The sequence below is a fragment of the Vitis vinifera genome, chromosome 5, assembly GCF_030704535.1.
Source record: "Vitis vinifera cultivar Pinot Noir 40024 chromosome 5, ASM3070453v1".
Lineage (NCBI taxonomy): Eukaryota > Viridiplantae > Streptophyta > Magnoliopsida > Vitales > Vitaceae > Vitis > Vitis vinifera.
This window is the reverse complement of record NC_081809.1, coordinates 6,956,988-6,982,557: the sequence shown is the minus strand read 5'-3', so window position 1 is coordinate 6,982,557 and position 25,570 is coordinate 6,956,988. Positions and strand designations below refer to the sequence as shown.

Sequence of the window (25,570 nt, the reverse complement as noted above, 5' to 3'; positions counted from 1 at the left end):
TATCCTATCCGAATATGTTTTGTCCGGATCGTTGACTGAAGTAAGAAAGTCTTGCATGTCATTCCAACAACCTGCCACGGCCCATGTTCCGCCACCTGCAAAGTGAAAAGACAGGAATGAAGTGACGACAAGTCACTTCCCACGATCTCTGACAACCACGGCGCCTCCCACGATCTCTGTCAGCCGCCCGTAGGGTGATGATGGCCCTGCCACCATCTAGAGGCATCATGACAAGCCAAAATATCTCTCTACCATTAAAGAGGGAAACAAAGCTTCTGATACTATATATATGAACCTTCACACAAAGAGGAAGGTAAGCTTGCTATACCTAGTAAAAGGCCAACTGATTTATCTCTCTTTTCATGGCTGACAAAACCATTGGAGGGTGTGTCCAGACACCCTGTTCGAACGCTTTTTGCAGGAACGACTGAACCAGGAATCTATATTGGTTGAGATCGTGCGTCCATCCATTTGGCCACTACATGGATCACCAGGGACGCGAGGCCTCAACATTGGCGCCGTCTGTGGGAACGTCACTGATTCAGTCACAAGCAAAGATGGCCACATCTTCCCGAAGCCGTTCATCTGGTAGGGGAGAGGAAGATAATTCTGCATGGCGCCGAGCCATCGAAAGAAGACAGTTGGCAAGCAAACGACAACTGTAATCTCTCCTCCAGGAGACAGAAAGATTAAGAGAAGAAAACGCGGTGCTACGCATCCAAGCTTCATCAACGGGGCCTCCCCGTCGCCATCGTTCAAGAGGCCAGGTAGCAAACTCAAGGCTAGAACCAAAGTCAATATACCCTGGGACAGCAGGAGCCATCCCAGAAACATGCAATGTGAGGCCACATGAGCCACACACGCCCATGCATCGAGCTCCCCGCGAGGAAAGCTCAGACTCTACTCATTTTTCAGCAAAAAGACGACGCGATAAAAAATCTCAGTTGTCAAACTCAATGCGCGCGAGACTAGGCCCACAAGAACCTGGGAGACCAAGGCCACCAGTAGCCACAACCTAGGCAGCGCACCCTGACCCTACGGTCACCCCCATGGTGCAGAACGTGTTCCCGCACCGTGACCCTATGGTCACCCCCATGGTGTAGAACGTTCACCCGCACCCAGCGGTACGCCAAGTTGGAAGAAACCTCCCAAACGAGCCACCCATTGGCTCTATTAGCAAAAGGCTGGACGACATACTCTCCACGTCTTTCTGCTCTCATATCATTCATTACGAGCCCCCAAGGGGATTCTTTGTGCCAAAATTTTCCACATACGATGGGTCCAACGACCCCTTCGACCATATCATGCATTATCGATAGCTCATGACTCTCGATATTGGCAGCGACGCACTGCTGTGCAAAGTATTCCCCGCCAGCCTACAAGGGCAGACCCTCTCATGGTTCCATCGCCTACCTCCCAACTCTATTAATAATTTCAGGGACCTATCGGAGGCTTTCGTGGGACAATACTTATGCTCCGTTCGACATAAGCAGAACATCAGCACTCTACAAAACATAAAAAATGCAAGATAACGAATCCTTAAGGGAGTTCGTGAAACGGTTTGGTCAAGCCGTACTTCAGGTAGAAGCTTACAGTATGGATGTTGTCCTGCAAATCTTCAAGCGAAGCATTTGTCCAGACACCCCATTTTTCGAATCACTCGCTAAAAAACCTCCTACGACGATGGACGACTTGTTCAGACGTGCGAACAAATACTCAATGCTCGAAGATGACGTGCGAGCAGCCACCCAACAAGTCTTGGTTGCTGGACAAGCATCTAGAAGTGGCATGGAAAGAAGTGCCAAACTTCCGGACCGGCCAGGGCCGTCCGATCGAAGGCAGGAAGAGCCAAGTCGCCCGGAAAGGCCGCCCCTCACACCTTTCTCCATATCATATGAGAAACTTCTCCCTATGATCCAAGGCATGTCCGACTTCAGGTGGCCTAGACCCCTCGGAACGGACCCATCCAAAAGAGATCATAGCAAGAGATGTGCCTTCCACAAGGAACATGGTCACACAATAGAGACATGCAGGTGCCTCCATTATTTGGTCGAAAGGCTCATCAAGGCGGGACATTTAAAGCAATACCTCCGCTCAGATGCCGGAGGTAGAGACGCTTCCCAAAATCACAACTCTGGAGCTCCCAGGGCCCCAGCCACCCCCAAAGCCATTATAAACTATATTAACGGAGGCTCATCTGACGAGGAGTATGACTCCAAACGAAAGAGACAAAAGTTTTTGCGGGCCGCATCGGTACGCAAGCGTATCAACTCCATCCGGCCTGGTATAATTGGGGGGGGGGGGGGGGGGGGGCCTCGCCCCATAGATGAGACAATCATTTTCCCACCAGTAGACCCCACCTGGATATTGCAGCCGCACCGTGACGCCCTCATCCTATCCCTAGAGATAGGAGACTTCGACGTGAGACGCATCCTGGTTAACCTGGGCAGCTCGACCGATCTTGTGCAAGCATCGATCGTTAGCCACATGGGGCACAGTCTCACGGGCCTCGAAAACCCTGGGCGAATCCTATCCGGATTCAACGGGTCGTCAACTACTTCCTTGGGAGACATTGTACTGCCGGTCCAAGCTGGCCCAATCACTTTCAACGTACAATTTTCGGTGGTACAAGATTTATCACCCTTCAATGTCATCTTGGGGCGCACATGGCTACACTACATGAAAGTCATCCCTTCTACATATCATCAAATGGTAAGTTTCCTAACCAATGATGGGCAAATTGACCTATATGGCAGCCAGTTAGCCGCTCGCCAATACTACCAGATAGCACAAGAAGCAGAGACCAACCAGGAGGATGCATCCCTCCCTGAGTCCAGCCATGCACGTAACCAATAGCAATTATTGGGTCCGGCAGACAAAGATCCCCCGGCAGCGGATCCCTTGCAAGCAATCCAAATTTCGAAATAAGGTACTCATCTTACGGATATCAGTTCCCTCCTGACACCAGAAGAGACCCGGAACATACAGAACGCCCTTAGACAAAACCATGACGTCTTCGCATGGACACATTCTGATATGAAGGGAATTCATCCCTCCATTACCTCTCATAGATTTAACGTCTTGCCAACAGCCAAACCCATCCGGTAGAGGGTTAGGCGTTTTCACCCGGACAGACAAAAAATTAACCGAAATGAGATTGACAAGTTGCTAGAAGCCGGATTCATCAAAGAAGTGGATTACCTGAACTAGTTGGCAAATGTAGTAGTGGTACAAAAAAAAAAAGGCAAATGACGGGTGTGTGTTGACTATACCAACCTTAATAATGCATGTCTAAAAGACAGTTTCCCTTTGCCTCGGATAGATCAAATCGTGGACTCCACTGCTAGGCAAGGGATGCTCTCTTTCTTGGACGCCTTCTCCGGATACCACCAAATCCCCATGTCCCCGGCTGATGAAGAAAAAACAGTCTTCATAACGCCACATGGTCTCTATTGCTATAAAGTCATGTCATTCGGACTCAAAAACGCTGGCGCCACTTATCAAAGATTGAGGACGAAGATCTTCAAACCTCTGGTCGGCCGCACAGTAGAGGTATATATTGACGATATCGTGGTTAAAAGAAAAACCCAAGAGGAGCATGTCCTCCACTTGCAAGAAGTTTTCCACCTCTTGAGGAAGTATGACATGAAGTTAAATTCTTCTAAATGCGCCTTTGGCGTAAGTGCTAGCAAATTCCTGGGATTTATGGTCAGCCAAAAAGGGATAGAGGTCAACCCGGATCAAGTCAAGGCAGTCATAGAAACACCACCCCCCAGGAGCAAGAAGGAATTACAGCGCCTCACAGGCAAGCTCGTCGCGCTAGGGTGTTTTATAGCCCGCTTCACTGATGAACTGCGACTCTTCTTCTTGGCAATACGAAAAGCTAGAGCAAACGGATGGACGGACAGCTGTCAAAACGCTTTTGAAAAAATTAAACATTGCCTTATGCAACCGCCCATCCTGAGCAGCCCCATCCCTGAAGAAAAATTGTACATATATTTGGCTGTGTCCGAGTGGGCGATCAGTGCTGTTCTATTCCGCTGCCCCTCACCCAAGGAGCAGAAACCTATCTACTACGTCAACAGAGCGTTGGCGGACGTAGAAACTAGGTATTCAAAAATGGAGCTAACGGCCTTAGCCATTCGAAGTGCCGCCCAGAAGCTCCGCCCCTCTTTCCAAGCCCACCCGGTGGTCGTGCTAACTGAACAACCCCTTCGTAACATTCTGTACAAACCAGACTTAACCGGAAAAATGCTTCAATGGGCCATAGAATTGAGCGAATTTGGGATCGAGTTCCAACCCAGATTGTCCATGAAAGGCCAAGTAATGGCTGACTTCGTGCTGGAATACTCCCGAAAGCCTAGCCAATGCCAGGAACCAAGTGAAAAAGAGTGGTGGACTTTGCGAGTCGATGGAACCTCCCGATCATCAGGATCCGGGATAGGGCTCCTGTTGCAATCCCCAACAGGAGAACATTTGGAGCAAGCCATTTGGCTGGGGTTCCCCGCCTCTAACAATGAAGCGGAATATGAGGCCATCCTATCCGGATTGGACCTCGCCCTGACTCTATCCGTCTCCAAGCTCCGGATCTATAGTGATTCCCAACTCGTGGTAAGACACGTCCAGAAGGAATATGAGGCTAAGGATGCGCGCATGGCGCGATATCTAACTAAAGTAAGGGACACCTTACAACGATTCATCGAGTGGACGATCGAAAAAATCAGACGAATTGAAAATGGGCGCGTCGACGCCTTGGCAGACATAGCTGTGTCCCTCCCCATCAAAGAAGCCATAATGTTGCTTATACATGTGCAAGCCAACCCTTCCGTATTGGAAGCTTCCACTTGCAACACCATTGAGGCAAAACAAGCAGACGACCAAGAATGGACGAACGACATTATAGGGTACCTCCGGACAGGCACTCTGCCCGAATATCCCAAGCAGGCACACAAAATCCGGGTGCAAGCCGCCCGTTTCACCCTGATTGGGGGGCACTTGTACAAACGTTCTTTCACAGGTCCCTACCTTCGGTGCCTAAACCATTCAGAGGCGCTATATGTATTAGCTGAATTACACGAAGGGATACGTGGAAATCATTCTGGAGGACGATCTCTGGCGCATAGGGCCCATTCGCAAGGATATTACTGGCCCACGATGAAGAAGGATGCGGCAGCCTATGTCAAAAAATGCGACAAATGTCAAAGGCATGCCCCCATACCACATGTGCCATCGGAGACATTAAAACCAGTTTCAGGCCCCTGGCCCTTTGCGCAGTGGGGCATGGACATAGTAGGACCCCTCCTAGCCGCACCCGCCCAAAAGAAATTCCTGCTCGTCGCCACGGATTACTTCAATAAATGAGTGGAAGCTGAAGCATATGCTAGCATCAAAGACAAAAATGTCACCAAGTTTGTGTGGAAAAACATCATCTGCCGCTTCGGAATCCCCCAAACCATAATAGCCGACAATGGTCCGCAGTTTGATAGCATCGCTTTCCGGAATTTCTGCTCAGAACTACACATCCAGAATTCATACTCCACACCGTGTTATCCTCAAAGTAATGGGCAAGCAGAGGCCACAAACAAGACTCTAATCACTGCCTTAAAGAAAAGGCTCGAGTAAGCCAAAGGAAAATGGGTGAAGGAGCTACCCGGCGTCCTGTGGGCTTATCGAACCACACCCGGACGTCCGACAGGAAACATTCCCTTCACCCTCGCATACGGTATGGACGCAATCATTCCTACTGAAAATAGGGCTACCCACTATCCGGACTGAGGCAGGAAGACAGGATGATGCAAATGCAGAATTAGGAAGAAACTTGGACTAGGCAGACGAAGTAAGAGAAACTGCATCCATCCGGATGGCAAACTACCAACAAAGGGCATCCGCTCATTACAATCGCAAAGTAATGTCCAGAAGCTTCAAAAATGGTACGTTAGTCCTTAAAAAAGTTTTCTAAAATACTGCTGAGACAGGAGCGGGAAAATTTCAAGCCAATTGGGAAGACCCCTATATAGTATCCAAGACAAATGAAAGTGGAGCCTATCATCTACAAAAGCTAAATGGAACCCCATTGCTCCGACCATTGAATATATCTAGTCTGAAGCAGTATTACCAATGAAAGAAATAGAAGTGCAATTTGAAAAAAAGTATGTTTTATTGAATACTTGTAAAAATTATATACAAAGGGTTCTCCAGACTACAAAATACAGAGAGAAGATAGCAGTAAAAAATTACAAAAAGAAAAGCTCTCATTGGGAGGGCTTACCGCTTAGCTTCTCCTCCTCACCCGGGGGAATCGAAGGGACATCCCGCTTGATACCATGTTTCTTCATACAACAACGGTAGCCAAAGAAGAACATTTCGTCTACTTGCTTCTGGTAATCCGCTTCAAGTTCCTCCCTTTCGTAGCAAACTCAGCCTCCAGCTCTTCCTTTTGCGCTGATAAACGCAACTGCAAATCCTCTCTCTGTTTTTTCTCAATAGACACCTCTGTCCGGAGTTGCCTCACCTCCCCCCTCAGTTGGGTCATCTCGTCCTCCGCCTCATGCAGGCGGGCGTCCGTAGATTCCTCCCGACTCTTTGCCTCAGTAAGCTCTATCCGGATAGCCTCGTTGTCCTCTCGAGCAGCGGATAAATTGGCTTCGGCCTGCTCCAGTCTCAAGCGCAGCTTCTCTTCATTGTTTTTGCGCTGAGAAACGAAGGTCTTCGTATAATCAGCGGTCCGCAGCAGGTCAGAAAAGAGATCATGTTGTTGAGCCATGCCGCGAATACCGCTCACCAGCTGCAGAAAAACACACAAACAAGAAGAGCAAAGTTACAAACCATGCGACAAACACATCAGTATGGCGAGAAAAAATAAGAAGTAAACTATACCATTTCCACCGCTTCGAACATTTTTGCTGAAGGCATAGCAACATCTAAGCCGAATGGAATCCGTTTCAACCTCTCTTCCAACTCCGCATAGCTGAAAGGGCTAGCGGAGATGCAAGCTGCGTCATCAACAGGACTCCCCCCTAACGAGGCATTAGAGAGTGACTCCTCCTCCGGGTCTGGGGCCCCATCATTCTCGGCCGGTTGGGACTCTCCGGGTGAACCCCCATCCAGGACCAGCACCGGGGCGACTGGGTTCTCTTTTGCCATCTTCGTCCCACTACCCTCTGGGTGATCCTCCTGGACAGACGAGCAGCTGACTTCGTTGGTTTCCAGAAAGCGATCCGGAAGCCGCCCGATGAGGCTAGACTTTAAGTCGCGGGCCGAACGAGACCTCCTTGTAGCTGGCCCCTTCACCGGTACAAGCGCAAGGGGGCTTGGCCCACAAGGAGGCAAACCCTGACTTTCTGCCCCCATTTCTTTCGTTGGGGTGCCGTAGGAGGCAATGCTGCAGCACAAGAGGCCTCGGCTGCATCTGCATCCGGATGGGGAGAGTCGGGCTGATTTATTGAAGTCGCTTCTTCAGCTAGAAGAGCCAGACGTCTAGCTACTGACATTGAAGGCCCTGAATGGTTTAGACCCGCGAGACGTCCGGAGCCGCTTGAAACGGAGGGCAAGACGGCGATGTCTGGCTCTCTTATTGTTATTTCCTTTACATAAGTTGAAGGGTGTATTACAACCTCCTTTGGGGGGGGGGGGGGGGGTTGGAAGTTTTATTTCTTTTCCCTTATTTGAAACAAACTTCTTCTTCTTCTTTTTCGCTGAGGCGCTAGCAGGTAGAGAGGACGCGGCGCGTTTACCACTCAGAGCCTTCCGCAAAAGTCCTTCTTGCCTTTTCACCTCCCTATTGTTGAGACAGGCTTTGCGTGACCGAGCATCTGCCTTCCACACGACCGCGTAAAATGGAAGGTCTTTAAGAACAAAATGCTCCCCAGCCACCACCTCTTTGGGCAGCCGCCTCGGGAGTATGCTCAGCACGTACGGTTGGGGCTTCCAGGTGACCGAGCGGAGATTCTGCGCGGAGAGAAGCATTTGACAACTCCGTTTGGCCGCCGCAATCTCAAAAAGCCTGTTCAAGAGGTCGAACGAGGCTTTCTCCACCCACTCCACTAGCTTCCCCCTTTTATCCTGGCCTACACCCAAGAAAGCAAAGTATGTCAGCCACCCAACAATGCTGACCTAAACTCACAAACCACGGAAAAACAAGAAGTAATTTAGTCATACCTGGGACCTTCAACGATTGGTTGGGGGCGAACGGCCTGTCCGGATGCACCGCCAAACCCGCCCATAAGCCCTTGACCAGCACATGTCCCTTGGCGGCCCCCTTGGTCGAATCCGGAAGGCTGGTCACCAACTGCAAGGATGGAAGGCTGGCGACAAAACTGAAAATGTCGTTTTTCACCTTCTTGATCGAATAGATAAAGAGCATCTCCAGCAGTGAGAGGTCCAAGTTGAACAGCATACTTAGAATGCTGCACCCCATCAGCACCCGGACCATATTGGGATGAACATAGGCCAGAGGAATCTGGGTGAAGTGAAGAAACTCCTTGAACAAAGACGGGAGGGAGAACCAGAGCCCAGCATTAAACTGCTCATTGGTGAAGAAGATGGCATTATCCTTCAACTTCTCAGTCGACACGGCCTCTCCATCCGTAAGTTCAACTGACACTTCGTTTGGGATGCAGAAGCGCTCACGAAACTCCTTCACACTCAACTTATCCACAGATTTCTCGGCATGGGTATCTCCAGACGAGCTAGATAAGGCAGCTTCCTTGTTCGCAGACATTTTTTAGCCTGGGGCTGAAATGGAATTTGCATGGAAGAAGGCCAACAGTCAAACACAACAATCCAACCCCACAACCTTAAACTCTACCCCAAAGAAGAATTGACGGCCCACAAAAGGCATAGGGGGGCAACAGAAACCCTAAACACACCCAAAACGCAGTCAATACCCCCCAAAAAAACCCTAGAAACAAAAAAAAAACTCCCAGTCGTAAAGCAACTTGCCCAACAAACCACAAAGCAAACACAACGAAGAAAAAACAAGAATAGCGCACGTACCAAGTGTAAACTTGAAAAATAGGGTTGAAAACCACAATGCAGTCACCGTCACGACGCGAATATTGCCGGCAGAAAACCCTAGAGCTTCACTCGAAAACGAAGATACGCAGAAGGTAAAAGAAAAAACACTAACAGGAGAAAAGCACAGAAGGAAAAATGAAAGAGGAAGGCACAGTCTGCTATTTATAGTGAGACAGCCCCTTAGTATCCCAAACGCTTAGCTGCACCATCATTGAAACGACACGCTGCCTGGGAATACCCAGAGACGACGACTCATCATCAATACTCTTCTCTCTCTCTTCGCCCCCGCTCGCCACGTGGCCCAATGAGAGCAAAAAAGTAACCTCACTTTCAAAAACAATTATTTTTTAACCCACCCATTCTACTCAGGCAAAATAGGCAAGTTAAAAATGGGGGCATTGTAGGGACCCCTCCCCCTGATGACACATGGCACACACTTCCTGGTGACACGTGGCACACATTTCTATCTGGATTAATCCCATCCGGATTTCCCCAAGAGTACACGTGACGCGCTTCTCCTATCCGGATCCCTAAGGAAGAGGCACACGACACTCGCAAACATCACATCCGGACGACCGACATATCCTATCCGGATATGTTTTGTCCGGATCATTGACTGAAGTAAGCAAGTCTTGCACGTCATTCCAACAACCTACCACGGCCCACGTTTCGCCACCTGTAGAGTGAAAAGACGGGAATGAAGTGACGGCAAGTCACTTCTCACGATCTCTGACAATCGCGGCACCTCCCACGATCTCTGTCAGCCGCCCGTAGGATGATGATGACCCTGCCACCACCTAGAGGCATCATGACAAGCCAAAATATCTCTCTACCATTAAAGAGGGAAACAAAGCTTCTGATACTATATATATGAACCTTCACACAAAGAGGAAGGTAAGCTTGTTATACCTAGTAAAAGGCCAACTGATTTATCTCTCTTTCCAAGGTTGACAAAACCATCGGAGGGTGTGTCCGAACACCCTGTCCGAACGCCTTTTGCAGGAACGACTGAACCAGGAATCTATATTGGTTGAGATCGTGCGTCCATCCATTTGGCCACTACGTGGATCACCAGGGATGCGAGGCCTCAACAGTCTCTGTTTGCATGACCACCTTTGCTAATAGGGAGAGAGAGAAGGAAGATGACAATGCCAATGAGAAAGCCTCACACTTCCACTATCGATCTGCTTACGTGGTCGGAAGTTCCTTTGGTGGATTCTTTGGCTACCAGTTTCGCAACCTCCCACTTCGATGCTCATTCTCACCAGCCCCCCTGGATGGAATTAGTAAAGTGCTCCATAGAGGCCGAATTAACGACGAAGAAGTTGATGATCTTTTGAAAATGAAGCCTTGCTCAAGGTATAAACTAAAGAATGTGACTGGAAATTGTATATTTGTTGGTGATGCTAAAGATGGTACATCAGAATCTGGCATCGCTAATCTTATTAACAAAACAAGAGGGCATAATTATTAGCAAGCATCGAATGGGATGAGCCAGATATCATTCAGTGCTGAGGAGAACATTTCTCCTAAGAAACCCACCTCTCTCCCTGAGGTAGTACAGCAGAGGGAGTTAAGTGGGACACTAATAAGTGAGCTGGACCCAAGGATTAAAAATCAAATATCAGATATAAAGTGCAAAGAGCTCAATGGACATGACATTTTCATTGGTCCTCCAAAAATACTGCCTCGATCATCAGTGGCTACACACTTCTTAGAATCAAAGAAGAGTAAAGACATGGAGGAACTTGTGCCACGATGTACGCTATCAAGGTTTCTAATTTTGTTGAAGACCAGAGTAATATCTTATTTGGTGAAGAACCTATGTATCGAATCCATCAATGGCTGGTTTGGGTATAGAAGTGTGGAAGTCATCAACCGGAAGGAAGGCGAAAGAGGTACAAAAAATGAAGTTTCTCTGTTCTCCATGAAGTTGCACTGGGCCCTTTTCTTAGCCTCAGCATTACCAACACCTTGGCACCATTTTTCCTACCTTTGCATGGCCATGCATGGCCACCCAAACCCTTTTCAAAGCCCCTTATCAAATCAAAATCCTAAGCCAAATAATTCCATGTGTGAATTCCTATGTGCAAACCGACCATTTCTCCATCTTTCATACCCACTAAACTCAACATTGCACCTAATATCATCCGCCTTTTGAGTGTCTGACATGGGATAGTGATAATTTTCTAGGTATGCCCAAAATGGGCAACCAAATGAAGATTTGGAATTATTTAAGGAGCCCTCTTTGCGCATGCAAGATTCGTGACGATGAGAAATGGGTTAAAGAGTTGGAAATCTTCTTCGCAAGTTGCTACAAATCAAGACTCACTGGTATTTGAATGACCAAACTCAGCACCGACGCTTGGCATTTATGCTTGGGAGCTAAAAATTCGACCATGGAATTCATTGAAAGCTTATTCTTTTCCTCATCACTTGTATGAAACCTAAGGAATGATGCAACTACCGACGGCGGTGACAGTTCTTGATCTCGCTTATCAGCCTGTTTCCATGCCACTGTTGAGATATTTCGGTTTTAGTTACTACAATGCCCAGTTTCATCATCAACCGTTGTACCTACAGAAGCACCACCGTCTTCGCCTAATGAAGCCAAAATCCAGCAACTCACTAAGAAGAGAGAGGAACTGATTTAAGGGTCCTTCAAAGATAAGCACTTCCATACAAGTTCAATACTGCTAGCGTTCGGAGTTTTTAAATCAATTGGAGGAGGAGTTAACACATGGTTCAGAATAGGAAAGTTGTTCCCAAGACCTCATCTCTTTGCAGGAGCAACTATCACACCATTATGAGCAACTGCAACAGCTTTTGTTCCTACAATGCAGAAAGGGAATGAAACTGCCAGAAATCTTCACATTGCATTGAAGATGCTAAATGTGTTGCTCTTCATATGGCCAATCCCTACCGGAATTGAAATAATATTCAAAGTGTTTGAGTTTGCTAATTGGCCTTGAGGGACTGCCATTCCAAATAGAACTTGGCAAGTTGAAAGAAGAAATTTTGAACTCACTTGGGATTAGAAAGCTTGTATCTGGTGATGATGATTATCTTATGGGTCTTGCACTTGTCGAAACAATTAAGAATTTGAAGTTTGTGATAAGGTCCACAACTAGGCTTGGGAAGAGATGCATGAACCCAATGTTTTAGCATTTTAAACATTATTTCGATGACTCAATTCAGAATGACATTGCATGGCGTGGGTAAGAGTATAAATGGAAGAAGATGGACATGAAAGTAAAGAAAATGGAGAGATTTGTTGCAGTTCCCTCACAATTATACCAAGAATGGAGTTTCTGGAAACAGTTGGGATACCAGTATATGTGTGGTTTTATAGCATGCTGGAAATACTATTTCATCTTGTCAATTTTTGAGGCAGCTGTCATTATTTTTTACCTGGGATTCAGTCGATGGATAAAATATTCCCTACTAAAATCAAAGTGGGACCGTAGAAAGAATGTTGACATTTTCGGTGTTGAGTTGGCAAAGAATGCTGTAACACTGCTACTTAACCTCGCCACCCCGAGTCTAGGTGCGCATGACCGTGCATGGCCACTTTCCCGTGCACCTTAAGTCATTTATTTTCTTCTTCCTTCCTTAGGGTTTAGAGTCACCAAAAATCCCGTTTTTTTTTTATTATTATTTATAAATTTGCTACATTTTCTTTCAGGTAAACACTTTCACAAATTTTCTTTGATCTTCATGTAATTTTTCAATTTTCTCGATTTTTAATAATTATGAATGAATTTTCATAATTCCAAAATAATGGAATTTATGAGATTAATTCATGTTAAAATAAATTGGGTTTTGGTGGAAGCCTAACATATATGATATTTTCTTTAAAAATGATTTGAGTGAAGTGCATACTTGCCATTGAGGATTTCTTACTCTATTTTGACACATGTGATATATTTTGTATTCATTATTGTGCACTAACCATATTTTATGATAACGCACTATTACTTGTTGCTAAGGTAAGATCTTACTCTCACTTTGTTTATTCTCATGCATGATTCATTTTATTATTTGATAATTTCGTTGTTATTCATTCATTTCCTTACCAATTATCACACTTGTTTCACCTTTATTAGTAGAAACTTCATTATAAGGCTTAGTAGGGTGCTACGGTCTTTCATCATACCTTCCTGATAAATAACCAAACCCGTCTTAGGTTTTTACATACCTATTTTTTCTTCAAGAGTCACACTTAGGGTTTTTCTTTCTTATTTTTTTTCCCCTTTAAAAATAAAACAAAAATAAGTGACGACTCAAAATCTTTTCTAAAAATCATATTTTTCAATAAATAAAAAGGGAGTCACGCCATCAAGTGGAAATGTATCGTGCAAAATGCCGAGTCCACACAAATATTTTGACTTTTTCTATTTAGTAAAAATTTTATAATAATTCATGAAAAAATAAATAAAAAAACAAAAGCCTAAAATCAAATTACTTTCAATAAAATAAAACTAAGAAATCAAACACTCTTTTACTCTTTGAGCATTATTTTAGGGTTGCCCTTTATTATGTTCAATTATCATGATTAATTAAAAAAATACTAATTAATTAATAGAATATCAAATGCCAAATAAAAAAACTATTTCTACATGGATCTTGAAAATAAAAAATAAATGTGGATTTTTGTAAAGAGTCAACATTACTTACTTATGAACAATATAATAAGGCAACATATAAGAACCTTTATAATGTTTATGTTTTGAAAATGCCCAGAATTCAACAATGGTTGGTCTAGAAGCTCATCAATTTTATTCTATATTATAGCCCATTGGAATTTGGATGCAAATCAGATTGTTTTTCATCCCAGCGAGAGGACCCCAAGATCATATGGCAGACGAAAAGGAAAAAAGAGAAAGGAAAATGTGCAAATTGGATCCCTAAGGTAGGGGAGTCGGGTTTCTTGTCAACAAATATGTAGCCTTGAAGGGCTTCCAAAGCAGTCCGAGAACATCTTGCATCATTAAACTCAACAAAACACAAAACCATGGCTTTATCTCCACTATTACATATGGGCTCCTTATGAACAACTTTGATTCCTTTAAAGTCAATAAATGGAAGGAAAAGATGACCAGCTTCTCATCTGGTACAGTATTTTGGAAGCCCATCAACAAAAAGAATGTTTGATTGCCGCACAAAAGGTGGAAAACTTTCAACATTTCTCAAAGAATTGGGTCTTTCAATGTTTGGAAGGACTAATACCATGTGCAACATCTCGCCTTTGATCTATTAAATTTGGATTTTCTCGAGAAGTTAGGTAGCCCTTAATGTTTGTTGGCTATGAATACAGGTTGAGGGGAAACTTTGATACCCGTAATATCATCAAAGCCATCATTGATAACATATCTTTTAGTGGGTAATTTGAAGAAGCACTACGCAAATCGTTAACCCCCCCCCCCCTCCCCCACACACACACAATTGATGAGCTAATAATAACATGGATCAGGCAACAAATAGCCTGTAAAGCTGGACCTTGGAATGTTGCCTCTGTCTACGGGTGCAACGTATCTGCAGTTCGGATCCACCATTCTTCAACCCCTTTCTTCCTCCACGCATAACAAGTTCGTACTGTTGGTGCTCAACCCACCTCTACTTCCTTCATGCCTTAGGTACTTGCACAAAGGGATGTCCAGAGGAATCCGGAGTACTGTGAGATATGGGTCAGTTTGATCATCATTTGAATATCATATTGTACGAACCAACAACTCTATACCCACTTTTTGTCAGTGCTTATGGATTGGTGCATGCGCAACATTTGTTTGTACCCCATTTCACAAAGTTCGTACCATCTTTCACAAAGTTCTACCAAATCTCACAAAGTTCGTACAATCTCTCACAATGTTTCGTACACCATCTCACAAAGTTAGTACCACATTTCACAATGTTCATACCACATCTCACAATGTTCGTACCTCATCTCACAATGTTCGTACATCATCTCACAATGTCCGTGCATCATCTCACAATGTCCGTACCTTCTCTCACAATGTTTCTACCACTTCTCACAAAGTTCATAACCCCTTTTACAATGTTCGTACCCCATCTTACATTGTTCATACTATTTCTCACATTGTTCGAACCATTTCTCACAATGTTCGTACCATTTCTCACAATGTTTCGTACATAATCTCACAAAGTTCATACCCTCTCATACAAAGTTTGTGTCTTCTCTCACAAAGTTCGTACCCCTTCTCAAAATGTTAGTACCATATCTTACAATGTTCGTACCCACTCTCACATTGTTTGTACCTCATCTCACAATGTTAGTACATTCTCTTACAAAGTTCGTACATTCTCTCACAAAGTTCGTACACACTCTTACAAAGTTTCGTACCTCCTCTCACAAAGTTCTTACCATTTCTCACAATGTTTGTACACTCTCTCTCATTGTTCCTACCTCATCTCACAATGTCCGTACCTTCTCTCACAAAGTTCGTACCTCATCTCACAAAGTTTCATACCACATCTCACAAAGTTCATACCATCTCTCACAAAGTTCGTACTACATATCACAATGTTCGTATCTCATCTCACAATATTCGTATCCCATCTCACAATGTTTGTACCCCTTCTCACATTGTTCATACCATCTCTCACAATTTTCATACCAACTCTCACAATTTTCTTATCCCCTCTCACATTGTTTGTACTCTCTTACACACACAAAATTTTCATACCCTCTCTCACAGTGTTCGTACACCATCTCACATTGTTCGTAACCCTCTCACATTGTTTGTACCATCTCTCACAATGTTCATACCTCATCTCACAATGTTCATACCTTATCTCACAATGTTCGTACCTTCTATCACAATGTTTGTACCATTTTTTACATTATTCGTACCCTCTTTTAACATTGTTTGTCACTTTTCTCACATTGTTTATACCCTCTTTAACATGACATTTCCACCTACAAAATTTATATTTAAATAAAAAAAATCAAATTTTACCTTTAACACTTGTAATCAATTGGAATCCTTCATATAATATCTTTCCAAGAGACAAAAATTCTTGTTTTCCTTCTTCAAGATATATAAATCTTCATCTTCAAATTTAATCTACGAATACACAAAATAATAATATAAAAATATTGATGACGATTTCATAACAAATGACTAAATGGTCTCAATTTGATTAATAATAACTCATAAAAATATTCAAAAATCTAAATGTTATAAATCATTATATATTTAAATGTCATTTAACACAATATTTCTACCTACAACATTTATATTTAAATTATATATATATATATCAAATGTTACATTTTTAACACTTGTAATCACTTGACATCTTTCATATAATGTCTTCTTCAAGACATATAAAACTTCATCTTCAAATTTAACTTGTGAACACAAAAAAAAAAAAAAAAAAATGATATAAAAATATTAATAACAATTTAATAACAAAAGATTAAATTATCTTAATTTGATTAATAATAAACTCATAAAAAATTCTAAAATTTAAATTTTATAAATTATTACATTATTTAACATAACATTCTACCTACAAAATTTATATTTAAATAAAAAAAATATCAAATATTACCTTTGACACTTGTAATCACTTGAAATCTTTCATCTTCTTTATAGGATACAAATTTTAAATTTTCTCCCTCAAAAAGTTTCAAACTTGATCTTCAAATTTCATTTTTCAAAACACATCCCACATATTTTATAATATGGTAATTGAAACTATTTAATTTTCATATTAAATTAGTATCCAATATGAATAATGAGAGTATAATATGATTTTCCTTTTTTATAGATAGAGTTAGGTACTTCATTAAATAACAAATTATGTTTTATATTTAATAATAAATTATAAAAAAAGGTTGTAATATTTAGCAATGTATGAAATGCATGAGATAATTTATCACTAATAGATATTTTTACCAGTTTAATAAGTTTTTGTAAATTTTTGAATGACATGTCCTTTACCCGTCTCATTTTATTATTGGGCCAAATATTCGGTGGGTAACCCACAATAAAAAGTAAGTGGGTACGGAAGAACCAAAAAGGGAAGAAGTGGAAAGGAGTCTTTAACCCATAATTTACTCGTCTCCACAGAAGAACAAAAAGAAAAGAACGAGGGAGAAAGGAGGGGGAAGGACAAAAAGAAAAGAGGGAGAAAGGAGGGGGAAGGTAGACGCGTATCTGCCTCCTCATGATCTCTATTTAAGTAGATAGACCAGCAAGATGCGTTGAAATGAGAGGAGAGAAATGGCGGCAGAGGGTACAGTGACCTTTCTACTCGACAAGCTTGTTCCCTTACTGAAATTGGGATCAAAGCTTTTGAAAGATGTTCATAAAGAAGTTGACTACATCGTGAGCGAATTGGAGCGCATCAAGGCCTTCCTCAGGTTTGCAGATGCAAGGGAGGAGACTGACCCAGAGTTGAAAGTCTGGGTTAAACAAGTGAGAGAAGTTGCTGACGAAATGGAAGATGTTGTCGATGAATTCAGGCTTTGCCCTCCCCCGCATCATGGCCATGGACTTTTGGGTTCTATACAGAAGATTGCTCGCTTCAGCAAGGACTTCAAGGCCCAGAATCAGCTTGTGTCACGAATACAAGGCATAAAATCCAAAGTGCAAAATATATCTGAAGGGCATGAGAGATACCGTGGCAAGTTTGACGGCATTGAGCAAGGATTCGGCCATGGAGCTTCAACAAACACTTGGTATGATTCTCGGGGGGATGCACTCCTCGTAGAGGAATCTGAACTTGTGGGCATCGACAAGCCCAAGCAAAAGCTGATCGGAATGCTTTTGGACGATGTATCCAGAACCAAAGTAGTTTCAGTGGTTGGCATGGGAGGGTTGGGCAAAACAACCCTGGTGAAAAAGGTGTACGATGATGTGAAAGTGGAGAAATCTTTCCAACACCATGCTTGGATCACTGTTTCGAGCTCGAAGATTGAGGATCTCCTACGAGACTTGATTCAGCAACTTTTTGAGGAAGGGGGGAAACCAGTCCCTCAAGGAATAGGCACCTTGAACGCTGACAGGTTGAAAGCTCTGCTCAATTATTTTTTGCGGCAAAAGAAGTATATTATTATCCTTGACAACGTGTGGAGGATATTCATGTGGGAATCTGTGAAATATGCATTTCCAAACAGCAGGCGTGGTAGTCGGATACTAGTCACTACACGCAACTCGGATATAGCTGGCGGTTCCTGCGTAGAATCGGATGGTGATGTCTTTCCTTTGAATCCCTTACCCCCAACAGAGTCTTGGACTCTGTTTTGCCGCAAGGCGTTCCGGAGAAACGCTTGCCCTCCACATTTGAACAAGCTCTCTCAAGGTATCTTGAAGAGATGCGAGGGTCTGTCGCTGGCAATAGTAGCAATCGGCGGTGTTCTGGCTACAAAAGACCAGAATCGTAAAGGATTTTTGGAAGAGAGAAATTGAAGAATTATTACTTATGATTCTCATTGATATGGTTAGTATATATACAGATTGCATGAGCACGAAAATAGGAAACTGATTACAAAGAAATAGGAAACAAAATAAATTGAGTAACTATACAAATAAATGGTATAACTACAAATATTCCAAAATATTCAAACTTGGAAATCCCTTGATTTTCTCCTTGATTTTCTCAACTTGATTGTATATCCTTATCATGTCCCCGCAAGATGGACGATCGTGGAGCAAGTCCAATCTTGGCCTTGAGTGAGTCAAACTGAGGACGAGCAAGAGGTTTGGTAAGAGCATCGGCGAGTTGATCAGAGGCAGAGATGTGGGACACTCGTAGCAAACCATTTTGAACTTGTTCTCGGATAAAGTGATAGTCGAGGGCAACATGTTTCATGCGCGAGTGAAAGACCGGATTGGAACAGAGATTTGTTGCACCAACATTATCACAATAAATAACTGGTTGTTGGGGAAGAGTGACACCGAGTTCAGTGAGGAGAGAGCAAATCCAACGAATTTCTGCAGCAGTAGAGGCCACCGATCGGTATTCAGCCTCAGTGGAAGAGCGAGCCACAGTTCGCTGTTTCTTAGAGCTCCAAGAAATAGGGTTGTGACCCAAATAGATTATGTATGCACTGGTGAAGGTGAAATCATCTTTGTTACCTGCCCAATCAGAGTCAGAAAAGGCATGAAGTGCTAGTGGGGAGGTCTGACGAAGTGTGATGTCGTGGTCTAAGGTGCCACAGAGATACCGCAGCAGACGCTTGACTGCATTCCAGTGGTCACTTGTTGGTTGATGCATAAACTAAGAGAGTTTGTTCACCGTATAGGCAATGTCCGGCCGAGTGAGGGAGAGATACTGGAGGCTACCAACCACTGTTTGATACTCGGTCGGGTCAGATAGTGGGGTTCCTGATTGTAAAGTGAGAATTGGACTAGTTGCTAGTGGTGTAGGAGCAGGCTTGGCTTCAATCATGTGAGTTCTGTTAAGTAGATCGGCAATGTATTTGCGTTGACTGAGGAAAAGACCATTGGTGTGGGAGGTAACTTCCACTCCAAGGAAGTATGTCAGGGGGCCAAGGTCCTTGAGAGAGAAACGCTGAGAAAGTTGTTGAATGAAAGTCTGCGCTGCTTCAACATTATTCCCAGTGATAATGATATCGTCGACATAGACTAACAGATAAAGAATGGTGCCATGGTTATTGAAGATGAACAAGGAGGTATCGGCAATGGAATTGATGAAGCCAAATTGGAGAAGAAATTGGCGCAACTCATGATACCAGGCACGTGGGGCTTGTTTGAGGCCATAGATAACCTTGCGTAGCTTGCAGACATGATGAGGATGATCACGATCAATGAAGCCCGGTGGTTGAGACATAAACACATCCTCAGTGAGAGTGCCCTGAAGAAAGGCATTGTTGACATCAAGTTGTCTTAGTGACCAACCCTGGCTGACCGCAAGGCTGAGAACAAGGCGGACAGTGGTAGGTTTGATGACGGGACTGAAGGTTTCAGAGTAGTCAATGCCAGGGCGTTGGTGGAAGCCTTTAGCAACCAATCGAGCTTTGTACCTGTCTATGGAGCCATTAGGTAAATATTTAGTGCGAAAGATCCACTTACAACCAACCAAATTTTGAGTGGGATGAGATGGCACTAGGTCCCATGTCCCATTACGTAGTAAAGCATCAAACTCTGCAGACATAGCTTGTCGCCACTTAGGGTCCTTGAGGGCTTGGGTAACAGTGATGGGTTCAAGGGTAGGTTGTTGGAGTTGGGCTGTGAGGTTAAGCTTTTGAATTGGTTTATGGATGTTATGTTTGGAGCGAGTGACTATGACATGAGGTGAGGGTGAGAGGTCGGGTGGGTGATTAGGGTCATTTTGAGTAGGCGGGAGGGGTGGGTTATTGGCACAGTCGCACTTGGTTTCTGGTACGGGCACACTGGAATGGCTGTCAGGCTCTGGTGTAGGTGTGGCACAGGTGGTATTATTTTGGCTTGGGTCTTGGGATTGGCTTGGTGCGGTAGGAGTGAGCAGACTTGATGGGGGAGCAGAGCCGACATTCACGGATGGTGTGGCCACGACTGGTAAAGTGATAGAGCACCATTCAGAGATGGTGGATGAAGTGGCGCGAGGAAGAGAAGTATGAGAAGTGACAAAGGGAAAGATTGACTCAACAAAGCGGACATGACGGGAAGTGTATAGACGAGCGGTGGATGTGTCAAGACATAGATAGGCACTTTGAGTGGGAGAGTACCCGACAAAGACGCAAGGGGAGGAGCGAGACTCGAGTTTGTGGGATGTGTATGGGCGAAGCCAAGGATAGCAGAGACATCCAAAGCTTCGAAGTTTGGAGTAGTTAGGGAATGTGCCAAAGAGTTTGAAATATGGTGAGAGGTGGTTTAGAGTCGGTGTAGGGAGACGATTGATGAGGTAGACGGCAGTAGAAAAGGCAAAAGGCTAATATGATAGAGGCATGGATGCATGGGTAAGTAGAGAAAGACCCGTTTCGACAATGTGACGATGACGACGTTCAGAGTACCCATTGTGTTCAGGAGTGTGAGGTGGAGAAGTAAGGTGTGAGACCCCGTTGATTGTTAAGAATGAGGAGAAAGCTTGATATTCCCCCCCATTTTCAGAGTAGAGAGTTATAATTGGACGGTTAAAGAATTTTTCGACTAGGGCCTTAAAGCGCACAAAGACATCATGCGTGTCGGATTTGCGTTTGAGGGGATAAAGCCAGATATATTTTGTAAAATGGTCGACAAAGATGACATAGTATTTAAAGTTATCAGTAGAGTAGACTGGTGATGTCCATATATCAGTAAATATAACTTCAAGAGGGGAAGAGGTAGAGAGAGTAGAAGTAGAGAATGGTAATTTATAACTTTTATTGCATTGACACGAATTACAATTAAAATTGAAATTGGACGGACGAGAGACATCTAAATGAAATGAAGACATGATATTTTTGAAGATTGACAAAGAAGGATGACCGAGCCTATGATGCCACTCGGACAAAGTGGTCTTGACACTAGAAAACGCAATTAGAGGACGTGACTGGGTAGTGGAGAGTGGCCATTCATACACACCATCCTTAGTTCGACCATGCAAAAGAATTGCCCCCGTGTGCAGATCCTTCACATGAAAAGAAGAGGGTAAGAACTCAATGGAAGTATTGTTAGACTTGCAAAATTGAGAAATAGAAATAAGATTACGTTTCATGGTAGGAACACATAAAACATTAGATAGAGTAAAGGAATGAGAGGGAGTGGTAAGAGAGGTGGAACCAGTGTGAGATATGGGGAGACCAGAGCCATCGCCGATCATAATTTCATCTGTGCCATCAAAAGGACTGTGGAGAACAAGATTGTGTAGGTCAGTGGTGACATGATGTGAGGCTCCACTATCAAGTAGCCATGTGGTGTTGGGGGGAATGGTGGTTGTAACATTTGCTTGAGCTTGCCAGGGAGCTGGTGGTCGAGATTGTGATGAATTGCCGGGACGAGAAGGTGGCTGCACCTGCGGAAACTGTTGTCGGAAAAGAGGACAGCGGGAGACTACATGACCTTGAGTACTGCACCATTGGCAGCGACCAAGGAATGGAAGAGCAGGAGAACGGTTGTCGCGGGTGTTGGTGGGAGAATTTCTTATGATACCTTGAGTGGGTGAGGATGTGGACCCAGGGAGCCGAGGAGTGCGATTGGTGACAGACCATGGAGTGAAGCGAACATTGATGGCATGAGCAGATGCCGGTAGGGGTGAGGGGCTTATCTTGTTGCGGAGAGACAATTCTTTGTTGATGAGTTTTTCATGGAGTTCATCAAAAGAGATGGTGGAATCACGACCGTTGACAACATCAATGATGGACTGATAATTTTCATCAAGGCCTTCAAGTACTTTTTCAATCAGATCTTCTTGGTCAAGAGGCTTACCAAGAGCAGCAAGTTCATCGGCCCGGGTTTTAATGGACTGCATGTAGTCTGTAATGGACTGAGAACCTTTGGTGATGTTTTTAAGATGGTCTTTGAGTTGCTTGATATGGCCACGAGATGGGCGAGCATAGGTGTTGGCCAATATTTGCCAGGCTTCATAAGAGGTTTTTGATTGGGTGATGAGAGGAACTAGAGTAGATGAGAGAGTGCCGACAAGGGCTCCAAATAATAGTTTGTCTTGACGTAGCCATGTTTGGTATGCAGGGTTAGTAGAGACAACATTATTGGTGGTGATGGTGGTTGGAGGAGCAGGGTGGGATCCATCAATGAATTTTTGTAGATCATAGCCGATGAGAATGGCTTCCATTTGGGTTTTCCAAGAAAGATAGTTGGTGGGTGTGAGTTTAATGGAGTTATGGATAGTAATCATGGTTAGTGGTTTTGTGGGTTCCTGGGCATTAGGAATGATGAGTTGAGAATTCTCAGTGGCCATTGGAATGAGGAGGATGAAAGGCTTGCTGAAGATTGAAGAACGTGGCTGGAAAAAAAAAATTAAAGAACAAACCTTTGCTCTGATACCATAAAGGATTTTTGGAAGAGAGAAATTGAAGAATTATTACTTATGATTCTCATTGATATGGTTAGTATATATACAGATTGCATGAGCACGAAAATAGGAAACTGATTACAAAGAAATAGGAAACAAAATAAATTGAGTAACTATACAAATAAATGGTATAACTACAAATATTCCAAAATATTCAAACTTGGAAATCCCTTGATTTTCTCCTTGATTTTCTCAACTTGATTGTATATCCTTATCAAATCGGATGGATGAATGGGATATTGTTGACCGCAGCCTCAGTTCTGAATTGGAAAGCAATGACAAACTTGAGAGAGTGAACAAAATACTCTCTCTTGGCTACAATGATTTACCTTATTACTTGAAGCATTGTTTCTTGTATCTCAGCATTTTTCCGGAGGATCATCTCATCGAACATAAGAGATTGATCCGGCTGTGGATTGCAGAAGGATTTGTGGTACCACAAGAGGGTAAGATGCCAGAAGAGGTTGCTGAAAGTTACCTCCGTGATCTGACCAACAGGTGCCTGATCCAAGTTGCTCAAAGGGACGTCGATGGCCGCATCAAAACATATCGGATCCATGATCTTATCCGTCAGATTATCATTTCAAAGTCCAGAGACCAGGATTTTGTGACAATAATTCGTGAAAATAATACAGCGACGCCCAACAAAGCTCGACACCTGTCAGCTCGTGGTACCTTGGAGACATGTACAAGACAAGAGTTTCCCGGGGTACGTTCTCTTCTCATTTTTGGGGTAGATTCAGTATCCAAGTCATGTATGTCAGCACTTTTTAGCGGCGACAGATTTGGTCTACTCAGAGTGTTAGATCTGAGAGGACTGCCTTTGGAGAAGTTCCCAGAAGGAGTTGTCAACTTATTCCATCTGAGGTATCTAAGCTTGAGGGGAACCAAGGTGGATATACTTCCAAGCTCAATTGGGAAGCTGCCATACCTAGAGACACTGGATCTGAAACAAACAAAAGTCTCCAAGCTGCCTGCTGAGATCCAAAAGCTCCAAAACTTGCGCCATCTTTTACTGTACCGTTGTGTCATTGTATCGTATGTAACTTTTCACAGTAAAGAAGGGTTTTTGATGCCAGAGAGGATAGGAGACTTGCAATTCTTACAAAAGCTATGCTTTGTGGAGCCAGAACAAGGCGGACATACATTGACCGAGCTGGGGAAGCTGAGTCAACTGAGGAAGTTGGGCATTATAAAGTTGAGAAAAGAAGATGGAAGGAGTTTGTGCTCTTCCATTGAAAAGATGAAAAACCTCGGCTCTTTAGATGTGACTTCACTTAAAGAGGAAGAAATAATTGATCTCAACCATCTGTCGTCACCCCCATTGCTCCTTAAAGGCTTATACTTGAAAGGTCGTTTAGAGGACTTACCAGGTTGGATACCTACCCTTGACAACCTTAGCAAAATAAGTTTAAGATGGAGTAGGTTGAAGAATAATCCACTAGAAGCTCTCCAAGCTTTGCCCAATCTAGTGCAACTTCAACTCCTTCACGCTTACGAAGGAGAAGCATTGTGTTTCAAGGCTGGGGGATTCCAAAAGCTCAAGTCCCTCAAGCTTGATAGGCTGGAGGAACTGAGAAAAGTGAGCGTGGAATGGGGAGCCTTGACTTGTCTCCAAGAGTTGAGCATCCTACGCTGTCAAGCATTGAAGCAACTGCCCTTTGGCATTCAGTACCTCTCCCAACTCCAGCAGCTTTGTTTCTATGACATGCCCGATGAATTCGCCAGAACACTCCTGCGAGCGGAACAAGGTTATGATTATTGGAAAATTAAGCACATCCCCAAAGTCTTCTTCATCTACAGCGAGAATGGTCGTTGGTCATTTTATCATCTTTAGTTGGGCATTCATTCTTCCACTGGCGCCAAGCCATCCTGTTTCTAGCAGTCATGTTAAGAGTAATGTAGATGTACTTGAAAGTTAATGTAATGTTTTCATTGATTTACCATAAGAGCTCCATTTCATACTAGCCCTCGTATTCCTGGCATCATACATAAAACCCAATTCAAGAATTCCATCACATATCAGGATACCCTGCATTTTCTTTTGGCAAAAACTTGTATTGCCATCATACATAACCTCATTTCATATTTACCTATTTTTCTACATCTTTCCTAAAAGTATATTTGTTCTCAAAACTATAAAAAAAAAAAAAAAATTGTTTTCTTGCCACACAAATCATTATTAATGTTAAATTTATTTTTAATTTTCTTTCACTTTTTTACTCAAATTTCTTAGAAACAATCATATCACGATGTTTTCACCTAAATCCCCTCTAGTTAAAATAAAAATTTTAAATCTCCAAAAAAAAAAAAAAAAAAAAAATTGTTTGATAACTGTTTTTTTTAAAAAAAAAAATTGTTGTTTGATGTTTTGTAAAACAAATATACGTTTGAAAACTAAAATGTTTTTAATATTTTTAAATATGTTTTAAAAATAATTTTTATTTCTAATTTTTTATTAGTATAATTATATTTTATAAAGAATAAGTGAAAACAATATAAAACAACTAAAAAATGTTTTCTAAAACTTTTTTTTTTTCCGGTTTTTTATTATCAAACTTGTTTCCTTGTT

The 25,570-nt window shown here is 43.2% G+C and overlaps 3 protein-coding genes and 1 pseudogene across 3 annotated transcripts; all 4 read left to right on the top strand.

The window, feature by feature from the left end:
- The first annotated feature begins 1,521 nt into the window (after positions 1 to 1,521).
- On the top strand, positions 1,522 to 2,856 carry LOC132253748 (uncharacterized). Its single transcript, XM_059736675.1, has 3 exons — positions 1,522 to 2,253; positions 2,374 to 2,610; positions 2,761 to 2,856. Exons 1-3 carry the CDS (start codon positions 1,522 to 1,524, stop codon positions 2,854 to 2,856), a joined length of 1,065 nt encoding a protein of 354 aa, XP_059592658.1.
- Positions 2,857 to 3,705: 849 nt separating this feature from the next.
- Positions 3,706 to 5,361, top strand: LOC104879279 (uncharacterized). Its single transcript, XM_010651739.1, has 3 exons — positions 3,706 to 4,307; positions 4,365 to 4,918; positions 5,018 to 5,361. The coding sequence occupies exons 1-3, from the start codon at positions 3,706 to 3,708 to the stop codon at positions 5,359 to 5,361; spliced, it is 1,500 nt and encodes a 499-aa protein (XP_010650041.1).
- A 4,796-nt stretch (positions 5,362 to 10,157) lies between these two features.
- Positions 10,158 to 10,875, top strand: LOC100240954 (uncharacterized; annotated as a pseudogene).
- A 6,196-nt stretch (positions 10,876 to 17,071) lies between these two features.
- Positions 17,072 to 24,971, top strand: LOC100246045 (disease resistance protein RPM1). Its single transcript, XM_059736673.1, has 10 exons — positions 17,072 to 18,423; positions 19,289 to 19,353; positions 19,453 to 19,521; positions 19,639 to 19,741; positions 20,415 to 20,599; positions 21,709 to 21,830; positions 21,926 to 22,087; positions 22,143 to 22,211; positions 22,287 to 22,555; positions 23,211 to 24,971. The coding sequence occupies exons 1-10, from the start codon at positions 17,265 to 17,267 to the stop codon at positions 24,833 to 24,835; spliced, it is 3,828 nt and encodes a 1,275-aa protein (XP_059592656.1). The 5' UTR covers positions 17,072 to 17,264; the 3' UTR covers positions 24,836 to 24,971.
- Positions 24,972 to 25,570: the final 599 nt, after the last annotated feature.

Coding starts and splice junctions, on each gene's coding strand:
- LOC132253748 (XM_059736675.1), top strand. CDS start 1,522: ATGCAAGATAACGAATCCTTAAGGGAGTTCGTGAAACGGTTTGGTCAA. Junction 2,254..2,373: donor AGTTTTTGCGGGCCGCATCG/GTACGCAAGCGT, acceptor TGGATATTGCAG/CCGCACCGTGACGCCCTCAT. Junction 2,611..2,760: donor CTGGCCCAATCACTTTCAAC/GTACAATTTTCG, acceptor TATGGCAGCCAG/TTAGCCGCTCGCCAATACTA.
- LOC104879279 (XM_010651739.1), top strand. CDS start 3,706: ATGGTCAGCCAAAAAGGGATAGAGGTCAACCCGGATCAAGTCAAGGCA. Junction 4,308..4,364: donor ATCGAGTTCCAACCCAGATT/GTCCATGAAAGG, acceptor CCGAAAGCCTAG/CCAATGCCAGGAACCAAGTG. Junction 4,919..5,017: donor TATAGGGTACCTCCGGACAG/GCACTCTGCCCG, acceptor GTTCTTTCACAG/GTCCCTACCTTCGGTGCCTA.
- LOC100246045 (XM_059736673.1), top strand. CDS start 17,265: ATGGCGGCAGAGGGTACAGTGACCTTTCTACTCGACAAGCTTGTTCCC. Junction 19,742..20,414: donor GGCGCAACTCATGATACCAG/GCACGTGGGGCT, acceptor AATGGCTGTCAG/GCTCTGGTGTAGGTGTGGCA. Junction 22,088..22,142: donor CAGGAGAACGGTTGTCGCGG/GTGTTGGTGGGA, acceptor ATGTGGACCCAG/GGAGCCGAGGAGTGCGATTG.